Source organism: Euleptes europaea, chromosome 1 (genome assembly GCF_029931775.1).
Source record: "Euleptes europaea isolate rEulEur1 chromosome 1, rEulEur1.hap1, whole genome shotgun sequence".
Taxonomy (NCBI): Eukaryota; Metazoa; Chordata; class Lepidosauria; order Squamata; family Sphaerodactylidae; genus Euleptes; species Euleptes europaea.
In genome coordinates, this window is record NC_079312.1 from 55,138,981 (window position 1) to 55,158,639 (window position 19,659).

Below are 19,659 nucleotides of genomic sequence, written 5' to 3' on the forward strand. Positions count from 1 at the left end.
CATTTCAAAGAGTAGCTGATTAATAGGGCAAACCTAAACAGAGTTATATCCTCCCAAGGCAACTGAAGTGAATGGCCCTACAAGGGTGTCGCTCAGCTTATGCTGTCACAGACTGCGACTCCGTGCACACTAACCTGGGAGTAAGCCCCAACAAATACAGTGGGACTTGCTTCTGAGTAGAGAGCGTGTTGTGATATTCTGGTCATGTGAGCTTTTGCAGCTCGAAGCCTATGTCCTCTGACCCAAAGCATGCAAAGCAGTGAAATCTCTAAAGCCAGGAGGAAAACCCACTGTAATGTATGAATACTGCAAACAAGCAGTATGTACTCATTAATATAAAGAAGTATTAAGATGTGAGTGTGACTATGGCCTATCAGTCTTACTTTGCTGGGGTCACTTGTTAGCCTTCTGCAAACGAAAAAAAACAAAAACTTTAAAGAGCAGACCACATGACAAAGTCCAACCCCAGGATCACTAAACAGAGCTGTGCCCAGGCAATCACCTGCAGCCAAGGTTAAAATTCACACCAATCCTGTATTTAAGTAAGGTTCAACTAAAAGTCCTTCTGGGATAGATGTCTTCATTTCTACATACTTAATCACTCGAAGCAAAGAGGCAAAAAGGGCCTTCTGGCATTAGGATGAGACAAAGTTCAGCACCAGCCAGCAATTCAGACTTTAACCAGAGGCAATCAGCAGTCTGAGCAAAAAACCTAGGCAGCCCCTAAGCATGAAGGTAGGCAGGAATGAGAAGAGACAGAAGCAAAGAAGAAGAAGAAGAGTTGGTTTTTATATGCCAACTTTCTCTACCACTTAAGGAAGAATCAAACCGACTTACAATCACCTTCCCTTCTCCTCCCCACAACAGACACCCTGTGAGGTAGGTGGGGCTGAGAGAGCTCTAAGAGAGCTGTGACTAGCCCAAGATCACCCTGCTGGCTTCATCAGGAGTGGGGAAACCAATCCTGTTCACCAGATTAGAGTCCACCGCTTCAAACCTCTGCTCTTAACCGCTCTTAACCACTATACCACGCTGGCTAAGCACGTCAATGAACTGAAGATATAACATCTGGCCCCAGGATAGACCCAGAAAGACTTGGAAACAATAGAAGGTCTGCACCAGGATAAGCAAGTTGAGGGGACACTGAACTGACCAGATAAGGGAATTTAGAGGGGCATTAAAGCCCATCTTCTCAGATTAAGCTATAAGGATCACTTCCGGGTTTGGAGCACACAAGCAGATTCAACAAGACACAGATATGAATCAGGGCCAGGTGAGACAAGCACAAAGTTCACCAAGCAGCAAAACAACACTGTCTTGCTGCCAATAAGCTTGCCTTTCATTTCGAAGATGGTTCTTCCATACATCCACTTGCCTGGTCAGAAAACAGCCCATTGGGAAACGAAGCGTGGTTCCTGTAGTCCTGTAAGATCCCAGCAGCTCAGGCTTGAAGCAAGCAAAGGGCTTGGGGGCTTAACACAAAGCAGAGAAGATCCAGTCTTGACTGTGGTTATTCACAGCTACCAGTCCACCATCCTGTACAATCATGTCTGTGACGCTGCTCCACTTAACCACACGAGATTTCCTTCCCTCCAAACAGGTACACTTTTTTTTTTATCTAGGTGTCTGCAGAATTATTTGCTTTTTCTTTAAAAAGTAAACAGCAAAGCCTGGTTATGGATTAAAGTCTGACCTCTCTTTCTCAACATTGCACAAAGCAATGTAAAACCACTTTACTTCTGGTGAAGGAGCACTTGCACTGATTTCATTGGGAAAGGAACCCCTAAAATTTATTGCAAATCTTTCCTCCTGTATTCAGTTGGACCCAGGGTTATACACCACTTATGGTAATTTTGAATCAAGTGAAAATATAATTGAGATAAACTGGTATTACTTTCAAGGTACACCATAGGAGGAGGAGGAGTTGGTTTTCATATGCCAACTTTCTCTACCACTTAAGGGAGAATCGAACCGGCTTACAATCACCTTCCCTTCCCCTCCCCACAATAGACACCCTGTGAGGTAGGTGAGGCTGAGAGAGCTCGAAGGTGACTTGCCCAAGGTCACCTAGCTGGCTTCGTGTGTAGGAGAAGGGAAACAAATCCCGTTCACCAGATTAGCCTCCGCTGCTCATGTGAAGGAATGGGGAATCAAACCCAGTTCTCCAGATTAGAGTCTACCGCTCCAAACCACTGCTCTTAACCACTACACCACGCTGGCAGGCAAAGATTCAAATACAGTTTTCTCATAATTGTAGAAGCTGCCTAGTAAACTCTATATCAGGGATGGGGAACATCAGGCCCGCGGGCCTCGGGAGCTCCAGGGCCCTGCCACAGGAACACAGCGCAGCACGGCCCTCCCTGAAGCCACAGCGTGCAGGAACGCTGCGGCCCCTTTAAGCCCCCTCTCGCCGACTGTCAGCTGTTAATCAGCCAGAGAAGGGGGGAGGGAGAAAGACGCTTCCCCCAAGCTGGGAAGGCAAAGCGTCCCTGAACGCCGCGGCGCAACAGTTTAAACCTCTCTCTCCGCTGAGAGAGGGGGACAGAAGAGGAAAAAGCCAGCCGCTCCTGGCAGTGGAGCATGCACGTGGGAGCCGATCAGGTGGAGGACTTTTGCGGACGGTTGGTTGGGTGGGTGGGTGGGTGGGTGGGAAGGCTGAAGCCTGGTCCCATGGAGCCGGCTGTGTGTGTGTGAAGGCTTTTCTCTCTTTTCTTCCTTTTTCTGTCTCTCTCTCTCCTATTCTTTCTCTCCTCTTTTTCTGTCTCTTTCTTTCTCCCCCCTCTCTCTTTCTCTATTTTTCTTTTTCTCTCCTTCCCTTTTCTTTCTTTCTTTCTTTCTTTCTTTCTTTCTTTCTTTCTTTCTTTCCTTCCTTCTTTTCCTTGCTTCTTTCCTTCAATCTTTCCTTCTTTTTTCCCTTCCTTCCTTCCTTCCTTTCCTTCCTTCCTTCTTCCCTTCCCTGCAGATTGACCGCAGGCTGCAAGCTGCACCCCCCTGGCACCTCGGTTGCCTGGGCCCACCGCTGTCTGCCCTCCCACCTGGGAGGAGGGGGAAGACCTGGGGGAGCAGAGGCACCCTCCAAGCCTTCTCTGCATAGCCTCCCCTAGGGTTGACAACCTCCAGGTGGTGGCTGGAGATCTCCTGCTATTACAACTGATTTCCAGCCAATAGAGATCAGTTCCCCTGGAGAAAATGGCCACTTTGACAATTGGGCTCTATGGCTATGCAGTCTTCCTCCCCAAACCCTGCCCTCCTCAGGCTCCACCCCCAAAACCTCCCACCAGTGGTAAAGAGGACCTGGCAACCCTAGCTTCTCCCCCCCCCCAGGAGATCTGTGCCCGGTATGGCCCCCCGAACGATGTTATAAATATGCAAATAGCCTTTGGCAGAAAAAAGGTTCCCCACCCCTGCTCTATAGGATGCCATAATGGTAAATGAGATGGATTGATTATAAGAGTCTATCTATAAGAGATGGATTGACTCTATAAAGGAAGCCATGGCCCTCAATTTGCAAGATCTGAGCAAGGCTGTTAAGGATAGGATGTTTTGAAGGACACATAGGGTTGCCATGAGTCGGAAGCGACTTAAGAGCATTTCACACACACACACAGTCAACCTCCTCATGCCCTCTTCAAACTGGCTGTAATTTACCAACTCATTTACATGTGTGTGTAAAGTGTGTGTGTAAAGTACCGCCAAGTCACAGCTGACTTGTGGTAACCCCAGCAAGGGGCTTTCAAGGCAAGTGAGAAGCAGAGGTGGCTTCCCATTGCCTTCTTCTGCAGAGTCTTCCTTGGAGGTTTCCCTTCCAAGTACTGACCCTGTTTAGCTTTCGAGATCTGATGAGATCAGGCTATACCATGCTACCTTCCCTCCCGAACTCACTAATACCTTCCCCCAATAAAGCAAAACTGAAATGCCATCTCTTTGCCATACTGGTTAAAAGCGAAGGAAATTATGATCAGCTAAATTTACGATAACGGCTGCATCATGGAACATGCCAGCAGTGCACCAAACCCTAACTTTCACATCATCACATTTCTCTGAAAATGCCAAGTATGTACTTTACAGTAAACAGGGAGACTGTGAACCTGCTCAAGCCGGGGTCGTTTGGTTATACAGCTGAAACCATTCATTGAATTAATTAGCAGATTAATATAGTGGCACATTAGCCATAGGATTTGAATCCACTTTTAATTGAGGTGGTCCCTCTGTGGAGGTCTGTTCATGGATGACAGCTCTGTTGCCAACTATCTCAGTTCCTTGACTGAGCCTATTAATCTGCCACGACGTTACAGAAAACAAAACAAAATTAAAATCCATGCTCATTAGTTGCTGTCTTCAAAAAACAGCACCTATGATCTCTTGTCTTGAGATGCTAATTAAATATTGCATTAATTAAAACAAAGTTAAGCTCTAATTGACTGGAAGTCTCTCTCTCCCCCCCCCCCCCCAGTTATATAGACTTTGGGCTTCAATCAGAGAGTGTTTAAATCCCACTGACATCAATGCAACGAGCATTGTGTTGGGCATTTTAAGGATTACTGAAAGTGTGTTTAACTTGCTCTGAACCACGCTCAGAGGAAATGCAATGTGTACACTCATAATATGCATACAGGATGTGAGTTTAAATGTAGATCCAACCAGCTTTTCCAGGGGTCAAAAAGGGAGGCAGGAGTCCCCTTTAATTACCCAAAGGTGCTGCTGGGAGTCATGGGTCCTGCATGGACAAAAATCACGCGGGATGGGAGCTGCAGTAAGGAGGAGTATCGGGTTAGAATGAGTGAAAGAGCTGGCTGGATCCAACCCTTATTCTAGCTTGCTCTCCTGAAGCCAGATGTAACAATCAGCTTAGGAACAAACATGCACAGCTGTCTTTTTTGGGCACATATTGCTAGCTACAGAAGGGTAGTATGAGCAAGGTCCCAAGACTGAAAAGCACCATCCATTCGAATTATCTGCTGTGGGGCTTGTAGACTGATGAGGAGGAGAGGAAGCAGAGGTAAAGATTCAGTCCCACAGAAAAGAGTGAGGAAGTTTGGATCAGTTTCCCACTTTGAGAGGCCTTGGTCTCCCCTGGTTCATCTATCCTCCATCCACCTTCCCATACAAGTGATCGGAAGGCACATGACACACCAGCTTTGCTGAAGGTTAACTGATCTGGATCGGGTCAGTACCCAGGTGGGAAACTTGTTCAGAATCCTGTGGATGTTGCCTTGGCCTCCATGACAGAAGAAAGCCAGAATATAAAGGTAACAAATAGATAGCCATGATTCCTGATTGTCTATCTGAATGGCAGCTTGCTATGCATCCAGTAGCCCATTGTTGTGTGTCTATATGACTAGCTCAGAGCCAGGGGTCACCATGAAGCTGCTCGATACCACTGGTTTGTCTAGGTCAGTACTGTCTACTCTGAATGTCGGCAACTTTCCAGGGTCTCAGGGTCTTTTGCATCACCTACTATCTGATCCTTTTAAGTGGAGATGCCAGTGATTGTACCTGGGACCTTCCACAAGCAAAGCAGATGCTCTACCACTGAGCCACGGTTCTATCCCAGAGTACCTCTGTCTAGGACCCAGACACCTGTTAGGCATCTTTCTGGCTTGATAGTTGTACTCTTCGGATCTTCTATACCATTCCTCACCACTGAAAGTCAGATGTGTGCACAAGAAGAACATTGCTTTGGTAGCACAGGTGCTCAAAGTTACATGCACAAATCTCTCTCTGTTAGTTTGGAGAAGTTTTTCTCTCCTCAGAGGATGGCATACAAAGGGATAGCACTAGACAAAGAGCTGGACTAGAATCTGGGTGACCCAGTTCCATCTCTGCTCCAGACTCACTGAAAGACACTGGTGTCTATTTCAAGATCAGCTTCCACGTACAGGTTTGCTTGCACAGAGTATGTCCCTATTTTCACATCCCTCTGCAAGCAGTGCATCTATTAGGAAAGTGATCTTAGCCAGAAAATATGTAATATCTCAAAGAAATGTCTGCCCTGGGGCCACTTCCTTGATCCAACTGAACAAGGATTTTCCAGCAAGTTGGTATCTGCTTACTAAAGTATTTCGCGTACCTGGCATTAACACACACAGTGCCGCAGTTCAGAGGAGCAAACGTGCAAAGCTCCAGTTTGTTTCATGAAAGTTACCAACAGCAGAAAGCTCATTTGAAGGCACAGATCTGGCATGGCTTCATTTCCACTGACTGCCACAGCACTAACTGACCATTATCTGAATATGGATTATGAAGCTAGCGAGGCTATTGTAGGGCTGAATCAGGCCAATTTAAGTATTAGTCTATGCCATAGACTACTTTAGGGGAACTATAATGTTTAAGCAATAATATGTATATATGTGACTAACATTTCAAAAAATTTATTCATGTAATTCTGGGTGTTGTGGGTTATATATAAGGTCTGTGACTAAAACATTAATAAAATTGATAGTAATCGTGAATTTAAGTATTTTTGATTTCAACATGAGGATTAACTACACACTAAAATTCTCCCAATGAAATCCAGGTCTCTTCAAAGGGCCAAAAGGTTTGCAAGGAAATACGGGAGCCGAATCCAGCATCCATTCTCTTTTAAACTTGTGCTTTCCCAAGAAGGGTCACTGAGCCCATTTTACTGCTTGGGTTTTTATTTATTTTTTATAACACTGCAACAGTATTTTACAGAAAACGTCTGCCTGTATCCGGTGATCACAATCCTGCACTTTTTTAAATGGGTACTTGGCTTTTTGCATTTTTGGATCAGAAAGGTGGGGGGGGGGGATGCTTTCTTCAAACTCCAGAAGCGCAGCCACTAAAAGTTTCCCTGAGATTCAAACATTTAGCGACAAGAAAACTTTAGAAAGAAAGAAAGCGAGGAGAGGCAACCCTCCAAAGGGAGCGAAGTTGCCCAAAGAACGGGGAAGGAAGGCTGAGTGCAGGGGAGGTTTTGCCTTGGACCTGCCGCTCTCTAGATGCACATTTTCCCCATCCAAATTCTTTAAACTCAAAACAAGCCCCCATGCACACTTTTTTAAAATATTTTTTTTATTTTCTCATTAAGTCGCATTCAATTTCAATATTGTCATCTTCAGAGTTACAGAACATAAAACCATTTCAAACTAATCAGCCTAATCAGTAGTGACTTTTCTGACTTCCCCTCTCCCCTCCTCTATCAAATCAATATCCATACGTAATCCCCTGTATTTGTTTTCTAATTCATTCGAATTCGTGGTATCATTTCTATAAACTACATATACTCGTCCGATACACTTTAATTACTGGATACTTCGTCCTTTCAACACTGATCAGTTGAATTAGATTAAAGCGCAGCCTTGAACACTCCCCCCTATTTAATGCGTTTTCGAAATGTGTTATCCATGCCTCCCATTCTCTCACATATTCTTCATTGTCTTTTTTGATTTACTAAAGCAGCCCCGTGGAGACTTTTGAGGAGTCGGGCGGGGGAAACGGGGGGCGAAAACGCGCGGTCGCTTGAGCCTCCTTTCTTCCCGGTTCCAGCCAGGCTTCAGCCAGGATCGAACGCACGAACGTTCCAGCCAGGATCGAACGCACGAACGTTCCAGCCAGGCTTCAGCCAGGATCGAACGTTCCAGCCAGGCTTCAGCCAGGATCGAACGCACGAACGTTCCAGCCAGGCTTCAGCCAGGATCGAACGCACGAACGTTCCAGCCAGGCTTCAGCCAGGATCGAACGTTCCAGCCAGGCTTCAGCCAGGATCGAACGCACGAACGTTCCAGCCAGGATCGAACGCACGAACGTTCCAGCCAGGCTTCAGCCAGGATCGAACGCACGAACGTTCCAGCCAGGCTTCAGCCAGGATCGAACGCACGAACGTGCGTTCGATCCTGGCTGAATCCTGGCTGGAACAGGGAAGAAAGGCTCAAGCGACCGCGCGTTTTCGCCCGGTGCCTCGCAAGAGCGGCACACCGGACGCGAAACCCTCCATGCGTAAAGGGCCGAAGAGTGGCTCGCGGGGCAGACGCGCAACTGACCTGGGTTCAGGCTGCTCTGGAAGTAGAAGAGGACCAGGAGCAAAGAGCCCAGGCAAGTGGCCAGCACCATCCGGCAGACCCTGCTCTTCCTCATCCTCTTGCCTACAAGGCATCCCCCGAGGCCGGCGCGGCGGGGAAGCGGCGGGGAAGGGCCGGGGGACCGCCGCGGCTGCTCATGGCCCGGCGCGCCCTGGCGCCGCTGCAGCCGCCCTCGCTCCGAAGCATGAAGCGCGCGGCGGCGGCAGCGGCGGAGGATCCCCTGGCAGGGGCGAAGGGGAAGCGCCGCACAGGGCAGGGCCCTACCAAGCCAGCCGGCGGAGGGGGGGAGGAGGAAGGGGCGGGGGCCGGCGTCGGGGCGGCCCCCTAGAGGGCCCTCCCGGCGCCCCTCGCCCCTTTCTGCTCGGGCTGTCCAAGATGACCCCACGGAGCGCGCCGGCTCGCTGCCCGGCCCGTTCAGGAAGAGGGGGGGAGGAGGGTCTCCCCCCCTCCTTCCTGCCCCATGGACCCGTCCGGTGGAAGAGGAGTCGCTAGGCGTGCCACGCGAGGGGTAGGGAGGGGGCGTCGCTTTGGGGCTGCTCCGGCGGGGGGGGGGGGTTGGCGAAGCGACCTGCGGGGTCTTTCCGAGGCGAAGGCAGTGGAGGGCTGGCCGTGTGTGTAAAGTCGCAGCTGACTTATGGTGACCCCTTTTGGGGGGTTTTCAAGGCAAGAGACTAAGAGAGGTGGTTTGCCAGTGCCTTCCTCTGCACAGCAACCCTGGTATTCCTTGGTGGTCTCCCATCCAAATACGAACCAGGGCTGACCCTGCTCAGCTTCCGAGATCTGACGAGATCAGGCTCGCCTGGGCCATCCAGGTCAGGGCAAGTGATAGTAATGAATAAAGTGGGCCCCTGATGAAGTGGGCCCCCTTAAACATTAGACAATAGGTTAAAAATAAAAATTAATGAAAATTAAATGATCGCCTTATAGTTGTGGGTGGGGCCCCCTTTGTCTCCTGGCAACCCCTATTTTGAGATCCAGTCCGCCACTGGGCTAAAGTGCAGAAGTAGTGCTTAATGTAGAAATCAGGCCCCTGAATGAAAGTGCCTCTGAGCATGGGAAGACTTCTTTTCATTACAAGGTAAAGCGTGAAGGGATTAATCCACCGGAGACTAAATGGTAGAGGACAAGAGACCAGGGCCTGGGAGATGCCTGGGAGATTTTGGAAGGGAAAACAGCAATATCTTGGCAAATTCCACAACAACCGACGGTGTCCTTGTGGCAGAAATGTGTATACCTTGAAGGCGCGACAAGGTGATCTTCCTTGTGTTAGTAACATTTTGCTTTCTGCCTCACTACACTTGCTCTGTGCTAATTAATGGATCCTTTCTCCATCCATTTTGTATCGAAACGATGCTCTTCCTTACTTACAGATTTTGGAGCCTGATTTTCAAAGTATGGTTTTTAAAGAGTCCGTAAATAGAAAACCAAATCAGTTAAAATAAAGAACCCTACATCAACATTCCGATTCCACCATGTGGCTCTTCTCTTGAGTTCATGCTAGAGGGGAGGGAGAGATAACAACATGATCCGTCTTAGGCATGTTTACTCAGAAACAAGTCCTACTGAAACACACACGATTACTTCCAGGTAACTGTGTCTAGAATTGGCTATCTCCTTTGAAAATGCTCAGGGTGGGGGCTGTATCAACAAGTTCCCAAGGCAATACTACATTACTTTTAGCATGGGCAAAAATAGAGGAAAATATTCAAGCCAAAATTAAATTGCATGTTTCTTTGGTTCTTAATTTGTGTACCACTTTTGAATCTTTCCTGCAGCCCAATCCTGGAAGTAGGAAGGGCTTCCTTCCATGTATTAGTGTGTAGGTCATAGCTTTCTCCAATGAGGAGATTCTGCAGTAGACATAATAAAGAGGGATTAAAAGAGTGAGTTATGAACCAAGAATTTACTGGTCCAGATGTCACCTCTGCCATGAATTCATTCACTTGGGGAGCAAAAGCCAAGCCTCAGCCCTCCCCCCATCTGCAGTAAGGGATAAGAATACTGACCCTCTTAAGAGGGTTGTTGTAAGGATTAAAGATATGATGTATTATTCCCTTTGAACACACATTCAAATGTGCTATGTAATAGTATTAAGAAATAGAGCACATTCAGACACAGGGATGCCTCCTGAAAACACTGTTTGCCTGCAGATATATCTTTCAGAGCGCTCTGCTTTATCATATTGCTCTCAAGTTTGGGCTGAAAACTGCTGATTAAGCAAATATTCTTTGGATCCGATTTCGCTTTTTTCAAATGATTGTCACTTATTTATTTCTGGTCAATCACCCTACTGGTTTGGTCCACGTTCTGCTTACCAGCCTCAGCACAAAGCCAATATATATATATATATTTTTAGATGAGACTTACTACTTAGTGCCTCAATGAACCCAGGGACTGCAGTACTGCAGCTTAACACTCTGCGCCACGGGGCTCCTACAGTGTAGTGATAAACTAAACCGCTTTTCCACCGAAAGCCTAGCACTTATGCTATGACTGCATCCTCAGAAGGACGACCTTCTGTGTTGGTTTCGTGCAACCAAGAAAACAAAACTGTATGATTCCTTTTTTTACCGCAGTCAGCAAATAGAAATGGTGTGGTTAAAGAAGAAAAGGGAGAGCCAAATGAGAAAGAGGGCACAGTTATACCCTGTCACCTAGAACCCATGAAAATCTGGAACCGGCCCTGCTCACGTACAATCAAAGGAACTGAAACAAGGTTCCTTTGCCATTAACATTTGGCTGTCAAGGTTCCTACTTCTGCCTACTCTTGTTCCAGAGCAGTGGATCATTGATCTTTCTCATTTCAAGGCATTCTTCCCCATGATAATCTGTGGCTCCAGCCTTGCATCTTGATAAACCCTCTCCTTTATGAAAACAAGTTCTTCCCAGCTGCCTTTCAGACCTTACTATACTGGCCAAGTGTTTGCCTGGAGAAGGTGGGGTTTGGGGAGGGAAGGGAACCTCAGCAATGTACAATGTCATAGCGTCCAGCCTCCAAAGCAGCCCTTTTTTCCAGGGGAACTGATCTCTGTGGGCTGTAGTCGGTTGTAATTCTGGGAGATCTCCTGGCCCCACCTGGAGGTTGGCAATCCTAGCCAGAGCCCAACCTATGTATCTGATGGTGGGCTGTAGCCCATGAAAGGTTATGCTTCAACAGATCTGATAGTCTTTAAAAGTGCCAGAAAAAATCCTTTCTGTTACTACTGACTGTAATTTGTGTATATGTTAGTCTATGACTGTAACAATAAAGAACTTGAACTTGAATCCTTTCTGTCTTGTGGTGGTGGTGGTAGAAGAATTTTTTGCTTCTTGTGCTCTTCATCCCAATCAATGAATTGAACGCTGAACCTGTTACTAAGGCAAACCGTCTGGAAATTGCTTTAGGAAATCCTGGTGAGAAATAAGTTTCCCTTTTATTCTGAACTGCACAAAAGAATCTTTCGTTATAGGATTTTGATTTTACATCAAGAGCACTGCTATAACCTAATGAATAGAAAAGCGGTCTCATTAATTTGCATTTTTAAAGAGTGCCACCTGCTGAGCAACAATGCATCTTACAAGAAAGTCTGCATCAGTTTTTGTTTCAACTGATGTTTCATTCTCTGCACAGTGTCTGATAAATGGTGGTTGGAAATTACCGAGTCTTCTGAAACCCCGTGTTTTAAAACCATAGCTTGGCATTTGAATTCACACATTTCAAAAGAATGGAATGAGTGAGGTCACAGTTTTCCCCCGTTCATTTGACAAGTTTTCAAATGGCACTCAAACCATCCCTTATAGTAAATAGGGGGAATCATAAAAATAGGGAAAACAAATTTTTCCCCTTCCCTGACTTTACATGTTTCCCATCCAGGAACCAGCAAAGCCATCAGGATTAAGTTTCAGAAAATATCCCTGGAAAGAGTTTGACACAGACTGGAGGCTTAGGCTTATTCGATGACAATTAGACATCTCTAAAATAGATTTCAGGAAATCCATCATTTCTGCCTTTTATAACTTCCTTGCTGATGCAATTAAAAGGAACATAAAGAGCAGTTGCTTGGTTTTACAAGGCAAGAGTTAGGGTGGGACAAAACCAAATTACAGGCTGCAGAATTCCTCTCTGGTTGAGGGGCTCACATCTGCTGGAAACACGCTTGTATTTTACAGTGCAGAAACCATGGTATACAGTTTCTAGCAACAGAGGGGTTCATTTCACATTAGACCTTGAAATATACTACTGCAGATTTTAAGAGATAGTAATTCCGCTTCATAGGAAATGCAGTAATGTCAAGTAAAGTCACCCTGCTTCAGCGAATACATGGCTTGACTATAGGAATAAAACTGGGGAGGGGACAAGCATGTATGCCACCAGCAGAAAACCAAGTTGGATATAACCCAATACTGACATTGATTGACCAAGAATCTGATTCAGTATAAGGTGGTTTCATTTGTTCACAACCCTGTGAAGTCAAGCTGACAGAGGCAGACTGGGCAAGAATATGAACAGCCTGACACGCTGCTATACCATACACTGGCTCTTAACTTTACATCTTGCCCAAATTAAAGGTACACCTAGGAATCACTTGATATTTTCACCCCATGCTTGGTTGCCATGCACATGATGAATGGATGTTGAATGTGTGAACAGACTCTGAGACGATATGGGTCAAAATGAAAATTTTGTTTGTTTTATATGTGATGACTCATGTCTTATTGTAGAGTCAGGGCCTGCCAAATTCTGTTGTTAGATTTGTAGATGATCCAAAAAAAGGACAAACAGCTTGTGATAATGACGGTGTTTATGAAAGTTTAACAGGGTGTTGCAGGCAAGGTGGTGGTTACATACCAAAGCAAAACCAAAGCAAAGTAGGAGGGTTGAGGTGGTGACATAGGGGGGCAGCATGAAGGGCATGATGACATCAGTTCTGGGGAAAACTCAGAAGTGATGGCAGGTAGCTCTATGGTAAAACAATAGAGTTTCTAGTGATTCCTAGAGCTACTCACCATCATTTCTAGGTTTTTCCCAGAAGTGGCATCGTGCCTATGATGCTGGTGGCTTTTTAATTCCCCCACACACATGCTTGGGGTAGTGGCAGGTAATAGGAACTCAGGGTGGGGGATTCCCTGCCCCAGCAGGGGAATGGTATCCCTAAAGCAAAGACATGGTCAACAATCACTTAAAGACATCTTCTCAATGGATTCATCTAATCCTTAAAAAAAGAAGCCAACTTGTGTTGTTTCCGTCTGCAGCAAAGATGGCACAGTTAAAACCTTGATTTCTCCCAGCTAAAGTGAAGATGGCTGTGCTGCCCCCCTCTGCCTACAACCAGCCCCCTCTTATATCTTTCCACCCCCATCTGTGTGCCCCCACTTTCTCCCACTCATAAGCCCCCCCCCACCCATGCCCAGTTCGCCCTGGCTCCAAGGCAACATGAGAGCAGCATACATGCACAGCCATGTCACCAACTGGTTTGGGAGTCCGACCCACTCCTAGCCCACCCAATTGACCATTTGGGCTTCCAAGATGTCCACGTGCAAGGACATTATAAATGTATGAGCAGAAAACAGGAAGGGTGTTCCCACAGAACATTCCTTCCTGTTTCAGCCCTGCCCAGTGATTGCAGTCAGGCACAGGTGCTTTGCCAGTGCCGAGACAGTTAACATGACTTTTTTTTTGGCCAACATATTGGAACAAATGAGTTTGCCTTTCCAGCCCAGGCCAGAGGCTCTTAAAGGACCCCTTTAACAGCAAGCAGGCCTCTGCAATGAATTCGGGAGATTCTCAACTGCACCGTATTTAAGTTACATTTGAAATGATTTGACTTTGCAATTTCTTAAAATGAAGCAGTAGCCCATATAAGATTAGTTCTTGGATTCAGCAGTGACTCGACCCAGCCCACAATGGTTAGGAGCAGTTAGAAGGTGTGGTTTGAAGGCTAATATAACTGTGGCCCTAGGAAGAATACTGTTGGAACCGCAACCCAAAAACCACCAGAAAATAAGGAGCTTAGTGATCCAAGAGAAGCATGCCTAAATGCAGTTTAGGATTTGCAGGACAATAGCAGGTGGCAACAGGGAGAAGAAAGTGCAGGAGGGTGAGAGAATGGTGTGTGCAATGGAGGAGAGCCCCGCTGAGAAGGGTAGGAATAATGATTGCCAACGTTCTGGTTAGCAAACAGTTGTAGGGCTGTGCACTAGAGAAGAAAAGCAAATATCTCGTGGATGAAACAGGAGAAAAAAATGGTCAGAATCCTCCAAAATGTTGCCATTTTGCATTTGTGTGTCCCTATTGGCTGTAAGGGTTGCAGCCGCCAAATCATGGACTTGGGGGCCGTGGCCCCAAGCGGACATATAAGCAGGGGTTTGTTGCACAGTTCTCTAGTTCTGTTGCTGTTCACCCAATAAAGCATATTTTCTTCTCTCTGGTTTTATAGAAAATAATAAAAATAACTAAGAAATCAAAATGTTGTATGATCTCTTTATCAGAGTAAGTAAATTGAATGGAAAAGGGAGTGACCAAAGAAGAAAAGGTAGAGCCAAAGGGGCAGGGCAAAATGTAAGGGGTGTGGTTAGAGGCAAAGGGGGTGTACCAAAGGGGAAAGGAGGCCCAGTTGCACTCTATCGCGAGGCCCCACACAAACCTGGAACTGGCTCTGCATCAGCCTCTCATGACCACTATTTTTCCTTGTGCACAACCAGATGGAAATAGCTGGCACTGGTGCCTTTGCAGCTGCCCTGGTCACAAAGATGGTATGTTTACAAGGGCTTTTTCCAGTTGATCATGGTGAGACACAGGGGAGGAGGGAATATGGCAAAGACAGTGCTGGAAATCATATTGGATTAGGGGTTTGTGTGAAAACTGGAGAAAATGTCCTCCTTTTCCACCTAATACCTTTGGGGTATCATTAGAACAGAAAGCATAACAAAGAATAAATGGGAATAAATGGGGGGAAAATACCAAGGATGCTCTCTGATGTAAAAAAATTGCCTGTTTGGCAACTAATTAGCCCCTAAATCCAAAGCAGATGCCAAAACTATACATTGTTTAAAAAAATGTTGATCATCTAATGCAAGGTCACTTCACTGACTTCTCTCCAAACACGTTGGTCTGTGATGGAAGTAAGTAATAACACCCCAAAACCTAGAGGGGAAGAAAACCTCTTCTGCACTGTAATTCTAGGGAATAAAGAGCTGTATACAATGAACCATGGGCATAGGGAAGGCTGCCCTTCTCCTCCCACTGCACCCCACTGAGTCTATTGACATTTTGATCCTGGGAGGGCAACATGGGAGAGGGCCAACAGAAATCACTGGTTGGATATGACCCAGTCATGCTAAGTTGATACATTCATTAGATGCTCAGAATGCAGCTGAAAGACAAAATGCTGACCAAAGAGTAATTCTTAAATGTATTTTATTTATTAATTTAATATAGCTAAATTACATCGTATTGACATTAGCTTTTATAGTAAATGGTTGAGATTAAGAGATTAAAGATGAAGTCTTCAGTCTTTTCAGAAGTTCCAGGCTAATGCTATAATTACTAGTTCTGATTCTGTGTATCTTAAAAAAATAGGACCTAATGGTATCTGATACCATCTCAAACCAGGATGGCAAAAGGAACGAAAGTAGCCCTGGACATCTTAAACTTGACTCACATGTAGTTATTCCCTTTTCTGTTTTTATGTATACAATAGGATGGATGGCCTGTTGTTATTTTTACACAAAACAAAGCCCATGCATGGTTGTGTGGAACTAAACTCTTCTTTACCTCACTGCACTCCATTTCATGAAGCACTTTTGTCTCAGGCTGGCTCCAAAGCTGGCCATGACCCATCCTAGAAGAAGCACGCTAAAGCAATGGAGCACAGTGAAGTGAGGTGAGGAGTGATAGAAGGAAGAGGGGAAGCTGGCTTGACTGTCCTCAGTGTTCATACAGGTAAATCAACCTCAGCTATCACTCAAAGTTCATCAGTAGCAATGGGGCCTATACCTGTAAGTGCTAGTTCATCTGCGAAGAAGGGAAAATGAGCACAGGGATGGACCATCAGTTTGCCAAAATATGTGGTGGTGGCTGTAAACAAGCCAATAACTAACTGATCGAAGCTTATTTGTAAGGAGCGAAGGGTTTGTACCTTACCATTCTACTCAGCCAAGTCTGAAACCTGCCCCTAGCCTAAGGAGCCTTCCTCTGGCAACTTTCTGTGATGGAACAGCCCCTTCTCCCAGAGGAAGGCTCTTCAGGCTAGAGGGAGGCTTCAAACTCTGCTGAGCAGAGTGATAGGATACAATCCAATGGCTTAGATCCAGAGTAGCATTTCCATGGGCGCAAGGACTTATGCCTACAGATCATAACTATCTCACCTCCCCTCTCCTGCTGCAGCCCCAAATGCTCCTGAAATGCTGCTCCTGGGGGGGAGACCCTCCCTCCTGGAACAATTTTGGGGGGGGGCATTTGGGGCTGCAGTGGGTGGAGGGAGGTGAGAAAGTCAGGCTCTACAGATGGAAGTCCTTGCACCCAAATGCTCCTCTGGATCCAAATCATTAACTACTTCTTGCATGAATGGAAGGAAGGGAAATAGAGCGAATATAGTTTGTAAGGAAATGCTGAACGCCCTGCCTGAGGCCCAAATAAAACTAGCATAAAAGGTATATTACTTTGTTGTGAAGCCAAGTTTCCCCACAACTTTAGACCATAAAACACCTGTTCAGATCTCTGGTTTTCAACACAATTAGTAATTAACAGGAACAAAATGTGGTCCTGTTTTGTCATTAGTGGTTATTTTGGTGCCGAGGAAATTAGTTATGAAGTATTCATGTGAGAATAGATTAAGAGAAGCAAATAGTACCTCATAAAAAATTCATACTACAAAAATCTGAGCGCTCAGGCAGTGGTGTTATTATGTAGTTGGAGACAGCTTCAGACAATAGAAAGGGAAGTAGCATTACCCACAGAAAATGAAGACTGTATGCTCTGAGAAGTTGCACCCTTAGGAACTTGTTATCAAATAGAATGAGGGAAGGAGTGGGCGATATTGAAATCCTCTCATCCATTAAGATGAAACAGTTGAAAAGGAAAGGAAAGACTAGCAAGATTCCTGCATGTCTGACATCAGAGACTGAAGAATCTTGTCTTTCAGTCTGGGAAAACGAACGCCGAGTAACTTGCTCTCCAGCGGAGTTGGAGCAGGGAGAGAAGATGTTGAAACTGGTTCACATACTAAGATGAATCTCCTGGAGGGAAAAAAAAAAGAGGGAACAGGATTGTTTAAATGTCACTTGTATTGTGTGTGTTACATACCGCCAAGTTGACTTATGGTGACCTTATACATTAATGACCTCCAAAACATCCTATCATTAACAGCCTTGCTCAGATCTTGCAAACTGAGGGCTGTGGCAATCCATTTCATGTTCGGTCTTCCTCTTTTCCAACATCGTCATGATGTGACCAAAGTACAATAGACTCAGCTTAGTCATTTTAACTTCTAGGACGAATTCAGGCTTGATTTGATCTAAAACCCACTTATTTGTCCTTCTGAGGTTCAGGAGTGTATCGGTAAAATGTCACTGATATTAGGGCCAAACTAAAGATGATGGGAGGGAGTGTGTCTGTGTGCCCACCCATATGTAAAGCAGAGGCGGGAGTGCTGCTTTTGTCACACAAAACAGGGCATGGGAGTGAAGAGAACTCTTCCAGCCCTGTTAATTCCAATACTGGAACCAGGCTGGGGGAAAATGCTTAAAGCAATGGAGTGTAACGCAAAGGAGCAGGCATAGTCCATCTCCTCTCCACCTCATGCTTACTTTTCAGTTAAAAATAAACCTCCCTTCCCCCTTATTGACACATGGACAAAATAAATGCACAGGCGTCCTCCTGGCATGTTTAGCTTTAACCTTACACACTTCAAGTCAAAGCAACTATTTTGGGGGGAAGGCAGAGGGGCATAGTGGTTAGAGCATTGGACTAGAATCTAGGAGACCCCATTTTGATCATTTACGCATGGGAGTTTTACCTGAGGTTCGTTGCTTGCTGGACCCACACTTTCCTATTGGGAATCTCTGCACCAGCAGCCGCCAAGCTCAAAGTCCCGCCCCTTTAAATGCTGCTTTGTAATTGGCTTACTTTGCAGTGCTTACTGTGAAAGAATCCCCCCCAAACCCAATTGCAATATACATAAACATTTTAAGAACAAAAACCAAAAACTGGAGCAATCTGAAAAGGGGGGGGGAGAAATCCAAGCCTCGGCTTTAAAAAGCCTTTCTTTTGCCCAGAAAGAGCCCCGAGAAAGCAGGAAGCATTTGAATCCCCACCTCTTTACACTCTGCTTTGTGATTGACTGTGAGAGAAAGCAAGCTTCTGTTTCCCCTGCTTTGCCTTCTGTGTGGAGATTTCAGCCGGGCTGAGCTCAGGGGAGAGGGAAGAGTCAGGTTAGCAGAGGAATGGGAAAACCCGGACATTGTGAGGGCTGGCAGCAAGATCATTTCTAATGGACAGAAAACTCATGCAGAACTCCAAGGAACAACTGAGTCATACAGGGGTGAACCTGAGTCCAAGTACCCATGCATAAACAACCTTAGAATCCCCGCTCTGCTGTGGAAGCTTACTGGCTGACCATGGACCAGTCACACTCTCTCAACCTGACCTACCTCACAGGGTTGTTGTGAGGATAAAATGGAGGGGAGGAGAACAATGTAAACTATACTCTGGGTCCCCACTGGGAAGAACAGCAGGGTCTCGATGAAGTAAACAAACAAATAAATGCTGAGAGGGGAATTGGCTTCAAAGAAAAGCCTGAACAAGATTGGGCATGGCATTGTCTGTGTGCTCCTCTTTCCTGTGGCAACTTTCAGCTGTACATGCAGATGAAAATTCTAGCATGAAAGCAGCCCCTGATGTCTGGAACTGACTCAGTTCCAGATCTGGCACATTTTGATAGCAACCTCAGCAATAACGATAATGTATTACCAATGTGTATGAGAAACAATTAGACCAACATATCACATCTATTAGAAGGTTGGTTTTTATACCCCACATTTCTCTACCAAAAGGAGCCTTAAAGCTGCTTACAATCACCTTCCCTTCCTCTCCCCACAACAGACACTTTGTGAGGTAGGTGTGGCTGAGAGAGTTCCAAGAGAACTGTGACTAGCCCAAAGTCACCCAGCAGGCTTCATGTGTAGGTGTGGGGAAACCAACCCAGTTCACCAGATTGGAGTCCGCTGCTCATGTGGAGGAGTGGGGAATCAAACTCGATTCTCTAGATTAGAGTCCACTGCTCTTAACCACTACACTACGCTGGCTCTCACTTCTATTAACTGATGCATTTCTGTTATAGCGTTTTCTAAGGTAAGTGGAATTGTGAATCTTCCTCAAGCAAAAAAACAACAACCCTCTTTTTGCTTCAAAATCTACCAAACATTTGAAAAATATCAGGGTGGATCGTACCCCTATCCTATCACTCCACTTAGAAAAGTTCATTCATTCATTTATTCATTAAAATATTTATACCCTCCTTTCCTTTTGGGCTCAAGTCTGAAGTCTTCCTCTGGTCTGAGGTGCCTTCCTACACTTTAAGTGGCGCTCTCAATAGAGGATGAGCTGCTTACGTTGTAGTAATGTTTCACAGAGGATGTT

General features: G+C 45.7%; 2 protein-coding genes across 3 annotated transcripts in view; one reads left to right on the forward strand and one right to left on the reverse strand.

Annotated features, from left to right (window-relative positions):
* Window positions 1–8,121, reverse strand: part of CHST13 (carbohydrate sulfotransferase 13) — a 58,797-nt gene extending 50,676 nt beyond the window's left edge. The window contains exon 1 of the mRNA XM_056860162.1: window positions 8,004–8,121. Coding sequence (XP_056716140.1) covers window positions 8,004–8,097 — 94 coding nt within the window. The 5' untranslated portion in view covers window positions 8,098–8,121. The remainder of the gene's footprint in view (window positions 1–8,003) is intronic.
* SLC41A3 (solute carrier family 41 member 3) overlaps window positions 1–19,659 on the forward strand; it is a 205,900-nt gene that overhangs the window by 138,321 nt on the left and 47,920 nt on the right. The gene's annotated exons all lie outside the window — the stretch shown is intronic.